Source organism: Vespa velutina, chromosome 1 (assembly GCF_912470025.1).
Source record: "Vespa velutina chromosome 1, iVesVel2.1, whole genome shotgun sequence".
Classification (NCBI taxonomy): domain Eukaryota; kingdom Metazoa; phylum Arthropoda; class Insecta; order Hymenoptera; family Vespidae; genus Vespa; species Vespa velutina.
The window spans coordinates 19,747,542-19,763,246 of NC_062188.1; the positions used below are offsets into that span (position 1 = coordinate 19,747,542).

At 28.7% G+C, this 15,705-nt stretch overlaps 1 protein-coding gene across 11 annotated transcripts in view; it reads right to left on the reverse strand.

The window, feature by feature from the left end:
• Window positions 1-15,705, reverse strand: part of LOC124952368 (centrosome-associated protein 350-like) — a 29,855-nt gene that overhangs the window by 7,731 nt on the left and 6,419 nt on the right. For 7 of the 11 annotated variants that reach the window (XM_047502134.1, XM_047502145.1, XM_047502202.1 and 4 more), the window contains 6 exons: window positions 15,160-15,320; window positions 14,852-15,018; window positions 10,752-14,724; window positions 9,575-9,657; window positions 8,783-9,490; window positions 929-1,129 (listed from right to left, as the gene is read on the reverse strand). In XM_047502134.1, the coding sequence (XP_047358090.1) occupies window positions 950-1,129; window positions 8,783-9,490; window positions 9,575-9,657; window positions 10,752-14,724; window positions 14,852-15,018; window positions 15,160-15,320 (5,272 nt within the window). In that variant the 3' untranslated portion in view covers window positions 929-949. Of the gene's footprint in view, window positions 1-928; window positions 1,130-6,314; window positions 9,491-9,574; window positions 9,658-10,122; window positions 10,155-10,751; window positions 14,725-14,851; window positions 15,019-15,159; window positions 15,321-15,705 lie in introns of those variants that run through there. The other 4 variants (XM_047502216.1, XM_047502193.1, XM_047502183.1 and 1 more) reach the window with 3 other exon arrangements.

Genomic DNA, 15,705 nt, shown 5'->3' on the forward strand with positions numbered 1-15,705 from the left:
TTTTTTTTTATTTTTTTTATTTTTTTCCTCTTTTTTTTTTTTTTTTTCTTTTTTGTCTTTCCCTTTTAAGACAAAGTCACCGAAGGAAAATTTCAATGAATCACGCTTCGCGTAGCTGATACTCGTTATTATAATATTATTATTAAAAAATTGAGATTTTCCTTCTCCTTCCTTGTGCACGATCAGAATCGTTTTCCTTCTTTTTCTTTTTTCTAAATTTCTAGTCGTTGGGCTCTTTTTTCTTTTTTCTTCTTTCTTTTCTTTTCTTTTCTTTTCTTACTTTTTCTTTTTTTTTTTTTTTTTCCCCCATTAACCGAGCCCTCGAGATCAAGAGTTATGATACTCTCGTGAATATATTGGAGAACACGCGATTAAAACGGCCAAATATACTTAATGTTGGTATAATTATTATGATATACCATTAGATGGTGTCCACCAATAAAAAGTGTTTTTCTAACCTACTCGAGCAGAAATGTCTTGAAAATATCTTAGTAATAATATATAGAGAACCGCGTCGAATAGTTTTCCCTTCTTTTTCTTTTTTCCTGGTTTTTTTTTTTATTCTTTTCTTTCTTTCTCTTTTTTTTTTTTTTTTTTATCTTCCGCGTTTCGACTTAAAGTAAAAAAATCTCTAATACGGCTTGTGGTTTTTCAACTCGTTACGATGAAACTATTGGAGATTAATTTGTTTTCTTTGTATCCTTCTTGATCAGCCTTAAAGATTTCGGTCATGGTGCTATATTTGTAAATACTTTAATGAGAATCATAATCATTGTTAAGAATACAACTATTGATTATTATTGCGTCATATTATTATTGACATTATTATTATTATTATTATTATTATTATTATTATTATTATTATTATTATTATTATTAGTATTATTATTATTATTATGATATTTTATAACTATAAATAATTATAATAATAATAATTATTATTATTATATTAATAGCACTTTACCGTCGTCGTCATCGTCATCATCATCATCATCATCATCATCATCATCATCATCACTATCATTCTCGTCATTTGTACTATAGCCATAATAATAGTAATAATTGCATTATCATTATCATTGTTATTCTCATTACGCGTATAATACTTTGTTAGGAGGAGAAGACATCTCTGGAACAAGTTTGAGAAAAGAGAAAAGTGAGGAACAAAAAAAGAAAGAACTCAAGCGTAACCCCTTCCATATAATAGAGAGAAAGAGAGAGAGAGAGAGAGAGAGAGAGAGAGAGAGAGAGAGAGAGAGAGAGAGAGAGAACTACGGCGATTATATTAGTTTCATTTAATATTATCTCTGTGTAAAGTTATAGATAAACGAATGCTTAAGCGTACATCGCGTTTCGTCACATAGCACACACTATACATCTATAATCTTCTTTTTTAATATAAATGAAATGTCAGCTATACGATAATTACACATACATAATATTATATCATGATGACGATCATGATGCTGGATGGCGTGCCAAGCGAGACGGGAATTGTTTCTTAAACAAAAAAAAAATATATATATATATATACATATATATATATATATATATATATATGTATATGTATATATGAATATATATAAATATTACATATTACATATGTGTAAAATAATATAAAACGACGATAAAAACGATATTAAGAATTAATAAGTACGACAAAATGACTGCTCTATACTGCTAAAGTACAAATATTTCATTTAATTGTTTTCTTTTTTAAGAATATCGATTTGTTAGAGATTAAGTTAAAAGCACGTGATCGTGAGAAAAAAAAAAAAAGAGAAAAAAGGGCAACGATCAATGTGCACGTTGTATGTATACTTGTATTTATTTGTTAATCCGAGATGCGTGACGTGTATATGTGCGTTACGATTATTATTATTATTATTATTATTATTATTATTATTATTATTATTATTATTATTATTATTATTATTATTATTATATTATATTATTATTATTATATATATATAATATATATATATATATATATATATATATATATATATATATACACACACATAACACACACTTTCTCACATACACGTACGCTCCTCACTGTACTTAATTATACGATAAATTACCTGAGTACATCGGCGTGCATGAAATCCGTAAAAAAGAAAAAAAAAAAAGAAAAAAAAAGAAATTGTTCGACCCCTGATTGTTGCTCCACGTCCATTTTCGTAGGACGTAACGAAATAAGAGTTCGTTTAATTGAGAAACCATCTCATTGCTGTTAGATCATTATATTTAAAATTTATGAACGATTATTAGCTCAAATTGCCGCATGTTCTTATGTTCCTTTTTCTTTTTTCTTTCTTTCTTTCTTTCTTTCTTACTTTTTCTCTTTCTTCTTTTGATCCTTTCTTCTTCTTTTCAAAGTATCTTATCTTCATTTCAATCGATAAATTATCCTTTATTAGAGACACAATGAACAATGATGAGATAAAGTAAATATAAATTTATTTTACATATACTTATATAATATCCTTGCACAAAATCGACCAACGAAAATGCAACCCCGCGTAGGACTGATCGTTATCAGCATACTCCTATCACATAAAGTTTATATAAGCAGTAACTGGAAGTGTAAAAAGAAAAAAAAAAAAAGAAGAAGAAGACGTAAAAGTAAAAAAAAAATAAAAAAATAAAAAAAAGGAAAAGAAAAGGAAAGAATTGACGATAATGAGAGATGCCTCGAGAATGGACGGTGTAGAAAAAAAAAAAAAAAAAAAAAAAAAAAACCAAAGCTCAATTTTATTTATCGCTAATCGTGTTATCATCGTGGGAAAAAAAAAACATAGTATAGAATTTGAAAATAATCCGTGTAAATAATTCGTCGGGCATGTTACGCGGAGAGGGAGCTGACGGAAAATGATAATCTATAACAATCGACACACGAAAAAAAAAAATCAATATTATATTAAAAGTCATTTCCTATGGTAAAGAAAAAAAGAAAGTACATACGTACATACATACATACATACATACACACATACATACATACATATATACATACATACATATATACATACTACGAGTATATCAGTTATGCAGCTTAAGACGATAATCGTGTTAAAGAGAAAAAAAGAAGAAGAAGAAGAAAAAAAAAGAGAAGAAAAGAAGAGAAAACACAAAGAAACTAATAAAAAGAAAGAAGATTCAAAATATTTGTGTCCCTGGTAGGACAAAAATCGTATTCAGGAGTTCCTAAAGTCACGAACGACTTCTTAGAGTGGCATGCAATTTGATCATTTTTTAATCAACTTTCCTCAATCTTCCTAGAATCTTAAATGTCTCAAAATATGCACTATTATTACGTGACTACTATCGAGCAAACGTATTCTTGAGAAAAGAGATAATTACACGAGATGTCTTTGGGATCTCCTGAAATGTGTTTTATTATTATAAAACATCGGCGAATTTGAATTCGTAGGCATGATCTTGCTTTGAGAATGGTCTCCTCGAACTCGTTCATCGATTAGATAGGTAAAATAAAATAAAAGGAAAGGAAAGAAAAGAAAATAAAAGAAAAGAAAAGAAATGAAGAGAGGAAAAAAAAGAGAGAAAAGATAAATAAAAAAAAAAAAAAAAAAAAAAATAAAAAATCGAGCCGAGACAATCGGAGCGGAGTACGGAAGAGTAAATGTAATTTCGAATCTAACTGGTGTAATATCCTACGTACATACATACATACATACATACATACATACATACATGCATAGATGAATACATACAAACATACAAACATAAATATGATATATTAAAATAGGCAGCAATGGTAGAACGGTAGAAATGATAATTATCTTGAGAGGGAAATTATGTGGGCGTACCTAATAGAATAATAATAATAAAAAAAAAAAAAAAACAAAACAAAAAAAAAGAAAAAAAAAGCTCGTAGATAGGGAATGCTAGATTTCTCGATCGTTGACGTTTATCCTTCTCTTTCTACCTTTTCGTCTATTCGTCCGTGTCGTGTTCGATAATTTCGTCTGTGAAATAACGTAAAAACGTTTCAAAAAAGATCGAAGAGAGCTCGATTAATTTCGAGAAAGGAAACGATACTTGGTGCCAACTATTTATTATAATAATTAAATTAATTAATTACTAAAGTAACGATTTAAAGTAAGAAAGTTTATTTGAAATTAATTGACGACATTGTGACGAATGATTCGAAGAGGCAACGAAAGTATATCTTTCCATCGTTTTTACTCGTAGTCGCGTTTTATTAAACTATCTCTCTCCTTTTAAGGATCTATCGATGTTCGATCTTTCGTGGGATCTAAAATCCGAACGAAGAAAAAAAAAAAAAGAAAAGAAAAAAAAAAGAAAAAAAAAAAAAGAAAATAATAAAAAACGTAAAAAAGAAAATAAAAGCATACGTGTAATGAATTAAATCATAAATTTTTTGCCTCCGAGAGGATACGAGCATGGCAATACGAGAGAAGCGACGAAGAAAAAAAAGAGGGAATTAAAAGAGGGAAAGAGAACAAAAAAAAAAAAGAAAACAGAAAATAAAAATAATAATAAAGATAAAGAGAACACATTACACGTGTATATATATATATATGTATACATATATATATATATACGCTGTTTCATACCGTCGCTGCTTTCAGTTTTTAACCGAAATATAATAAAATAATAAATAAAAAGAGAGAAAAAAAATGCAGTGGTCTACGATAAACTATATGATGTATGTATATCCTATTTCAAAATATCTAAACTAAACGTGCAGATTACTAGAAATTTTATATTTTTTAATCGAGACGCGCCAACGCCGACACGTCCTCGCGCTCGTTATTTTTTTAAAAGGAAACACCAACGCCGAAGTTGTTACATATCATTGTTAATTTACTTGTATGTATAAAAGCATACATACATACATACGTACATACATACATACATACATGCATACATGCATACATGCATACATATATACATAATACATAAGGTGAGAAAGACGAAGCGCATTCGATCGAACAAGAAAAAATAAATCACATTTTTTCTTCTCTCTTTGACAACTAATAAAAAAAAAAAAAGAAAAAAGAAAAGAAAAAATACCGTAAGAACGTACAAGACGAAACGTGATTGGCCGCTTTATTTGTCCATCATAAAGGCGCGAAAATATTATAATTTTTTCGTATTTTTCAACGTGATCTCTTTTATGTTTAGCGTCAACGACTCTCTCACGATCGCCTACTCGTTATGCATGCTAATAAATGTGAGATTGTTGATGTGTGCGTCGCTTGTCTGCGTTTTTAAACGACAAAAATTGATAATCGTATTTTCGAATGTTCGACACACATCTGCGTTCCATTGAAAAACTAAAAAAAGAAAAAAGACAAAAAAAAGGAAAAAAAAAAAAAAGAAAACAAAAACAAAAAAAAATCACAAAAAAATAATAATAATAATAATAATGTGTATATCAAAGCGTATCACGTGCTCTGATTAGACTTCGGATAAGCAATTTATAAAATGCGTTCTCTACCAAAAAACGAGAAAAAAAAACATATAACAAAAAGTAAGATCCAAATCAATCGCTGCTATAAAAAAAAAAAGAAAAAAAAGAAAAAAAAAGAAAAAAAAAAGAAAAAAAAAGAAATGAAAAAGAAAAAAAGAAAGAAAAAGAAAGAAAGAAAGAAAAAGAAGAAAAGGAGAAAAAGGAAGAAAGACAAATGTCAGTCATTGCTGTCACAAAAGTGAATTGCAACAATGTTGAGAGTAATAGCGCGATGACGTTGCAAATATTATTCCTAAATACAACCGCTCCAATTTAAAGTCTATAGAAATATCGAATTTTTTCTATCTCGCTCGATGGACTACTATTTATTCTTCGACTTACGTACTTAAAAATCCTTTGGTTATATTTTTCTATATAAAAAGAAAGAAAAAAAAAGTATCTCTAATCTATTTCAAGCGCAAAAAATTTTAATGCACGAATCTTCTCTCTTACGCGGGATAGTAAAGAATCCGATGTATGTGAAAAACGAGAAAATTAAAAATAATAGAGAAAAAGGCGCAACACTTTTGCCCCCAGCCCCCCCACTCCTCCACCCACTTAACAATTAGGATATATTGTTATAGAGAAAGAACGAAAGAAAGAAAGAAAGAAAGAAAGAAAGAAAGATAAAAAAAGTGATTCAATTTTTTTCTTAAAATTCAATGTAACAAAGAAAAAAAAAAAGAAAAAGAAAAGAGAGAAAAGAAAAAAGAAGAAAAAAGAACAAACACGCCGAATGCTCCACAGAAAGAAAAGAAAAGGGGAAAAAAAAGAGACAAAAAAAAAAACATAAAACATTAAAACAACCTCGTATGATCCATTTACAAGCATACGATGATCACATTACTTACATATACTTACATAAGACGAAACACACATATATACACACAGTAACAAACACACACGCACACACAGAGAATAGATACACGTGCGCTTCTTTTTTTATTACTACTGTATAACGCGTCACATATATCTTATTTGTTATGAGTTTACGAGAGAAAATGCGTAAGTAAAAAAAAAGAAAAAAAAGAAACAAAAAAAAAAAACAGATCCATATCTCTACCATTAAGTTTACCATTATCATATATATTTAAATAATATATTATATTATCACACAATCTTTTTGCACACTCCTCGCCTTACCCTTCTTCTTCCTCTGTCCACTTACTGTCCACCACTTGCCCAAAATGTGTATCATTGTATCAACCTTCTCGAGAACAAATGGTGTTGTACTTTTTCATATAAAAGGCATTGCCAAAATAAATATGGGGTTGGAAAAACTTAAAATGAAAAATGGCGTCCGATCGTTTATATTACCCTCTCCTAAGTTTCATTTTTATAGGTCGAGTAAATAGAGAAATTAACACTGGATACCTTGCACAAATTATTTGGACAAAATTTATTATAAAATATATTATGGATTGGTTAAGTACATATCCAACTCTACGTACGTGAACAACTTCTAATCGTAACAACTACGTACACAATCAAATTCACGGTGATATTCGTTAACGAACGAAAAATCCTGTTATAACAACTTATAGATATTGAAAGGAAAAAAAAAAAAAAAAGAAAAAAAAAAGAAAAGAAAAGAGAAGAAAAGAAAAAAGAAAAAAAAAAAAGATCGTTCTTGAAAATAAATGAAAGACAAGAACTTTGATAGCAAGTTATTGTTAAAAATCTTAATTTAAGTTTGAACATTAACAAAACATCGTCATTTCATCTCATTCTTATATAACACAAATAATATAAAAATTGTAAAATAATAAAAAAAGAAATCAAACTGATGTAAACTTTCGAGTGCTTACTAAAGATCTTTCATACATTGCGCTCTACTTTAAGTTTAAATCACAACCACAAACGTAAAAATTAAGTCATCGCATTTGCGTCTACTCGACTTAACGTGTGTGTATATATATACATATACATATATATATATGTACGTATATGTGTGTATGTATATATATATATATATACATATACATATAAACTTAAAACATATACAATTTACAGATAAAGTAACAATTAGCAAATTAAAGTGATCAGTAAAAACAAACGTAACATTTATGTCGTTTTCTATCCTTCTTACTTTCATTCTTTTTTTTTTTTTTTTCTCTTGGAAAGGGGCCTAAGTTAAAGGGATTTACTCGAAAGGCTACTTATCGTTGTCAACATTTAACACGGAAAACCTCTAAAGCACCAATTAGTACTCGATATCCAACGTACCCTCATCATCTACATATAAATTTCGCGAATTCACAAATTTTGATAAACTGGCCCCGAAATATCAGTCTTTTAATTTGAATTTTGTTAGTTCCATTAATTAGAAGCTCAACATGGAACATCGTATAAATATTTGCTCTATGTTTGTGTCCAGTTAAAAGCTTCTATTGTATAATCGATGCTACATATAGCGAGCAGCCCATGGTCTCAGTAATTTGAAATACACATAAATATTAATAATTAAATAATAATATCTATTATGAAATCTCCGTCGTATGATCTGCGTAACTTTTTCTTTCGACAATAAGCAAATAGAAAACTGAAATATATTCTAACTTTTCTAAGGAAAACTACATTGTCTTTCCATTGAGATATGAATTATTTACATTTTTTCGTCGAGGTTCAGTCGTACATAATATTCTACGTTGTTACAAAGTTAATAACTATTATTATTTTAACGAAAACAAGTACGAAAATCAAATATACTACGGTATATACCCATCTACACAACAACGGACCGCAATCTATGCATTGATTATATAATAATATTTTTATATGATATACCTTACTTATTACTCTAATTGTGTGAAATTAATTAAAATAGACTTAGGGCATTTGATTCTCAAGAGACTTTTGAGCACCTTTGTTGTCAATGCCTGCTTTTTCCTTACGTTATCACCATTCTTCACACCCACGCATCATTTCAGTCTCACTGTAAATTCTGTTATTTATTTGTATGTGCCCTTTCTCTATCAAAAAAAAAAAAAAAAAACAAAAAAAGAAAAAAAAAGAAGTAAACTGTCTACAAATAAATAGGAACCAGCCTGTGCATTATGTGGTCACTAATCAACAACAAAAAAAGAAAATCTGTCCTAATCGTAAACGATTGAGTGATAATCAATAATGCTAAATATTCAACGCAGTATAAAATAAAAAAAAAAAAAAAAAAAAAAAGAAAGAACTGCACGAGAACATATACGGCATATGTTTGCATTTTTTAAAAATGAATTCGAGTTATAATTTGATCAACTAAAGCTATAGTAGCTATATCATCACCTTTCTTTTTTTTGCATGTGCCACTTTAACCACACTTGTAGTCTCCATAATCAATGTTTCTAATATGGCCACCGTGAGTCCATTTTTCACTGCCAATTCATCGTGATGAAACTTAGTCCATTCGTCTTCTTCGGCCTGGGCCTCTCTCGCTAATAATTCATCGACTCTATCTCTACGTTTTCTACTCCAACGCATTACCATATTCTCCCTTTGTAATTTTGTTTTGAATCCAAATAATGTCGCTACTTCCTTACTAACATATTCATGAAGCTCTTCTACGGTCTTTGGAATTTTTATAGCTGGCTTTGTCTTTACATTTGGTTTTGTCCAACTTGGACCAGGTTTCTCGTATTCCGCTTGATAAACTTCCGAAATATTTTCTTTACATAAATCAAAAAGGAATGTATTATAAATCTTTCTATCTTTTTTCGCGATCTCGTTACTTTCTTTCGTTAATTCACAAATTTCCGGAGGTGCTTCTAAATTCATAATATCTTGTCCGGATTGTTTAGCTTTGTATATTAAAGCCGTAGCCTTTTCTGTAAAAGCTGTCAATTCTTCTATATTCGAAGGTATTACTGCAGGAGGCGGAGAAGGTGAGGCAATAGCTATAGAAATTCGATTATCTCCTGGAGGTGTATACGGCGGTGGAGGTTTATTTGGTATTTCTCTAACGTAGTATACTTCTTCGGCTTCCAATTTTTTGATCTATTAAAGAAAGAAAAAAAAAGAAAATCCATGTGAATAATATAATTGTATAATATGCAACGTATTTTAAATAATATATTTTACCTCTAATTCAATTTGAAGTTGTTGTATACGAAGTAGCTTAGCTTCCAAATCGGCAACTTCTAAGCCAGGCTGCTTCAACGAAGCTGTAGCATTTAAATTAAAATAATATATATTAAATGTAAATATAATAAATGTTACGTCTAGAAAAAGCAACAAGATTTGTTACGATACATTAGGGACAATATTTTACAAATTTTAGTGCTTCAAAAAATAGAGGAAAAAAGTAGTAGAAAATCGGAATGTCTTTTCAAGGCACATATGAAACCAATGCTAAAATCTAAGGAAATCAAACATTCCAGTATGACTATAGAGACGATGCTTTCTTTCTGGATATATATATATACAAATATATATACGTATGTATATATATATATATATATATATAGAAGAATTATATAAACGTTGTTGTAATGTGTCGTGATATACAACATTTACAAATCTTCTTGTGCATCAATAAATTAATAAGATTTCAAGCATTCATGCAACACTGATTAGTACAAAATGAACAAGTTAATGTTCGTTTCATTCGAAATTTCATGATATATTACCTTTAGGTAAATATTATCTCGACTTTGCTATTCTGAAAATAAATAACACATAGCTATACCAGGCAATGCTTTGCAAAGGAGCGTTCAGCCATTATGAAAATTTAAATAGATAAGTTAAAAGTGCATATTTTCTTTTTTTTTTTCTTTTCTCCTAAAATTCACTTCTGCATGGCATAATTTTTACTATAAATTTATCATTTGAATTCATAATACCAATTCATTTCACATTTACTTATTTAACATATAGACGAAATATTGGTCAAACGATAATAATTATAAAAAGTTTAAATGAAGTTCAATACATGGAATTATGTAAACGAATTTACATAAAAGATTTGATGAATGAAGATACAGAATCAGAATAATACTTAGAAAATCAAACACATTTATGACTATTTTATATATATATATTTTATATATACATATATATATTTATATATATATATATATATATATATATATATGCATATATAAATTAATATCTTTAAATTATAAATATGTAATAGAGATGATATGAATGAAACTATCTATACTTCATTCATGTTGTAAAAATCTTAGCATAGACAGCAATAATAAATTATAAAGAAAAAAAAGAATAAAAATAATAAAAAAAAAATAAAAAAAAATACCTTTTATTTTATCGATCATAGCTTCGATATCTTTTTCCGACGTCGTAACAATAGCCGTTGCATGAAAATCCGTTTTTGATTCATCCTGTTTTCCCATATTCGTATTACTAAGTAGATCATCGTCCAAGGCATCGATATTCAATCTGGAGTTACTTAAATCTCTTGGAGAGTCTATTTCGATCTCTGATACACCTGCAGGTGTATCACCACCCTCGCTAGAATCAGACGATACATCTTCATGTTTTTGTATAGCGCTCTGTTCTACGTCAGTTATCGTTTTAACGCGTTTCCCGTCTGACTGTGATAATAGATCATTCAGTTCTGTGGAAACTTCTTCAGTTTCAATTTCTGTCAATTTGGAATTATCTGATACCGTATCCTTTATAATCTCAATATTTTGATCAATTGATTGATCTATTTGTATTATTTGATTTTCATTAACTAACGAGGATGTATGAATTAACGCTTTAGCGGATATTGTTTCAACTGTTTGCACATCTTTTTTGTCTTCTTGTGAAGTTTTCACCAACTCCGGCAATGATTTTTGTGTAATTTCATCCAATATCCTTAATACTTCAGTTTTATGTACCGCTTGATAATTTTCTGACACGGTCGTTCCTTTTTGTAAACCTTGCGTTTTTTGACTTTCCGTTTTATCAAGAATTTCCGATACTTCAAGGCTTTCCTCAGAGATATCTTCATATTCGGGATCTCTTAATATTTCAAATGGTACTTTAATTATAATATCGGTAGCATTCGTTGTAGCTTTATTATGTTTCTCTGTAGATTGACAATCATCAATCGGAAGATTTTCATTTTCACGTACATCATTTATTTCAATATCGTCTTCTTTATTATCTGATAAATTATCACCCTTGTTAGAATGTATTTCTGATGATTCAGGATGCTTTTCTATTACATCTAATCCACTTTCCGCTACTTCAATTAAATTATCAAGTTGTTCACCATCAGAACTATCTGGTTCTGGTAATGATTCCAAATATCCTACTTCCTTCATTCCTATTGGATGTGTACTTTCTTCTTCCGTAACAGGGAGATAAATTACATGAGATTCCTTATTATCACCGTGGGTAATACTTTTATCAATTAGTTCTTCATGGGATAATTCGATCTTAGTGCTAATTTCTAATTGCGGGAATATATCTCCTTTAGATTCTGAATCCAGCTTGTTTATTATTATTTCTTGAGACTGAACCATTTCTTTTTGGACAATATCTTTTTCTTCTATTTCTACGTTTAATTTTATATTTATCACGGACACATCATCTAATTTATTGGATGGAACATCTAATGCGTCATTAATTCCATTAATATGATTTTTATTGTATTCCATATATAATGGAGTAATATTATTTTTATTATTATCACTTGTTGAGAATTTGTGGATTTGTAATTTATCATCGAGCGAAGAATCGCATGTAATAGACGGAAATGGACTGTCTATTGTAAGATCCATATTATCTGCATCTAAGATGATCTTTGTTTGAATATTAATTTCATTTGATTCATTGTTTTCATTTTCTTTCTCCAAGATAGATGCTTTAATAGATTTTATATTGTCCAAATTTTCATCGGTTTTATTACCTCTTCTTATATATTGCCTACCTTCATTATCATACTCTTTATCATTTTCTCTGGCTATTATATCTAATATGTCATCAAGCTCATCAGTAGTTTTTTCATTGTCCGTTTCATTAATCTTTAAATTAAGAGGATCAATATTTGTAGATTCTGCCCTCGGTAAAAGCATAGACTCATCTTCTATAGTAACCGATAAATTTTCTGTAAAATCATGAATGACAGCAACTTTTTCTACTTGCGATATATTTTTATTTTCTGAACTAACGTGAATCTGTGATTCTACTTCATGATTATCTGCTTTTTCCCATTCATTCTCTACTTCGTCATTGCAAATATTAAATGAATCAGATATAGTCCAGTCGTCTTTATCTACAGACATTTTTTCAGTGGAAATAACTTCTGATTCATTTTCTTCTACATTGAAGTCACGTTTATTTAAATTTACGGACAATGTATTTGCATTTTGTGAAATTATATTCTCTTCATCTTTATTATTAGAATTATAATATTGACCCGTATTTATTTCTTCTCCATTAGAAAAGTCTCTTGAAGACAAATGTATTTCATTATTTTCAGAAGAAGATACATTTTCAATTTGCAAAGTATCGTCAGTATTTTTAAATTGTGAAATATCTTCGAAATGTAATATACTTTTGTTAATCATTACGTCATTGTCTTTTTTCGAACTATCGTCCTCATATATCGAACATTGTTCCGATATATTCGTCGAAATAGTTTCTACATTTTCAGACAATTTTTCCCCATATGATTCCTCCATTAAAAATTGAGATTCATCTGCTACATGCTGTTCATCAATTATTTTTTTATTCAAAGATGATTCAGACGTATTCTTTGCTCGTTCAAGATTTTTATTATCCTCTATGGGTATCGGTGATTCTGATTTGTTCTCAGTAACTGAAGTAGATAAATAATATGGAAAATCTTTGTTTAATTTTTGTATCTTTTGCGTACTTGTTTCCAATGGTATACTTGAAGAATTAGCATCACCTTCAAGTATTTTTGCATGTTCGGATATAATTGATTTTTCGATTTCATTTAATATCTTCTTACTTTCCGCTTTATAATCTATTTCTTGATTTGATTCTGAAAATAATGTTTCCCCTTCTGGAATTAATTCAGACATAACGTGACTTACATTTTTCACTAAATCTGTAGACTCACTGCCCGATTTCAACTTCAAAATGCTTCCTGAATAACTTGAGATATCAGAATTAATATCGGTTTTAATGGGAATTTCTGTTTCTGTAATATCCGAATGAATGGTTTTATTTATATCTTTATTAGAAATTGATGTGTTATTGTCAATCAGCTCAGATTTTGAAAACACCTCTGATATATCTTTTAAGGTACTTTTTTCTTCATTATCATGCTTTTCGGTGGATAAACTACTAATTCGTGACATCATTTCTGACAGAGCTTTAAGCTCATTTTCAAGGCAATTAATATCTTCATTTAGATTTTTATTATTTAGTTGTAAAAAGTGTAATTTTTTAGAATAAGTAAGCGTTCCACTATCGTTATTAGTAGACGAAAGTTCCTTATTGGAGTTTTGAATAATATATGATTCTGATTTATTTGAAATAAGCTTTAAATTCTCTGTTTTTGATGTTTCTATTGTGTTGGACTGTGACATAAGACTTTTTAAAGGCACTTGTTCAACATCAATTAAATCTGATTTTGGTTCTGTTATTGTAAGTTGATCGCTCCTATTACTCTTTGATGGTTTTAATTCAGATGCTGTAAGAATATCTGTATCAGTATTTACTACGCTAACTTCACTTGGAATATCTTTTGAATTATTGTCAGATGATATTGCAACTGTAAATTGTTCTGGTACGGAAACAAGCGTGTGATTAGTTTGAGTTCCACTAGAATGAAATGTGGTATTATAATGTGTAGCTTTATCGCCTTGATCATCATCAGAAGTTGATGACATTGAAATAGACCTGAGTTTTTCATATTCTGTATCTTTCAAATCTGCAAATATGGACTGAACGTTATAATGAATATCTTGTTTTTTAGCATTTGATGATTCCAGCACATTGTCCCTTTTAATTATTTGCGATGACTTTGAAAAATTTGTTCCTTCACATTTACTTTCATATATCAAAGCTTGAATATTTTTAACAATGCCTTTTTGTTGAATTTTTGTTGATAATAAGTCAGATTCTGATCTCGAACGTAACAGATCACTATTTTTATAAATTTCTTGTATTCTCTTAAGCGGAATATCAGGTACTTTAAATTCTGCCAATGATTTAGACTCTATAGCCAATTTGTCACTATCCTTCACAGCTTCCTTTCTAGACTCCAATTTCTTTCGCATTTCATGAATAGTCGTATCATATTTCTGTTTAAAAAAAAAAAAAAAAAAAAAAAAAAAAAAAAGAAGAAAAAAAGAAAAAAAAAAGACCCTAACATATTAGTATTGTACAAAGATTTATAAAATTGTTTAGAAAATTATATAAAATACAGACCTTAATTTGATTTAACAAATTTGCTTCTAATGCTTTTAGCTTTTGTTTCGTTTGCTTCCTAGCTTCTTTTTTTAAACGTGACATTTCTATTCTACGCTCCGCTAATTTTTCTGTTAATAATTCTATTCTTCCTTCCACATCACTTGTATCAGATGAGAGTGTAGAATCTATAAAAAAAAAAAAAAAAAAAAAAAAAAATATATATATATATATATAAACATACACATATACTCTCTATAATTAAAATTTTATAATAATTTACTAATTATTAAGGAATAGATTAATATTTGGAAATAAAAATTCTTTACCTTGATGAGATAAAGCAGAAGTTGCAGTGACAAGTTTATATGCAGCTTGTTCCATCCGTGCAACACGTTCTTCTTCTGCTCTTAATCGTGCATCCCATGCCATCCACTCTTCTACACAATTTCTACGCGATACAAGTGCTGCTTCTCGTGCATTTAAAATTCTGCATAATGTATTATTATTTAAAATATCATTTATGTTCACATAACATCAGATATATATATATATATATATATATATATATATATATACACATATATATTGTGTGAGATATATCAGGCAATATGGCAATTACAAATTAAATGATTATAATATGACTGAATAGTTATAATATAACAATGAAAAGAACAGATTATATTCAAAATTTCTGCACCAAGTATAAATTCTGCAATAACACCAGCATGCAGTTAGCCACTGAAGAGAATCTATTTTTACAATGGTTGACTTCATGGTGAATACACATTTTGGGTGTATTATTAGAAATCTTATATATGGCTGCAGAGATTCAGTAAATTATTTATTTGATTATTAATGGTGATATATCAGAG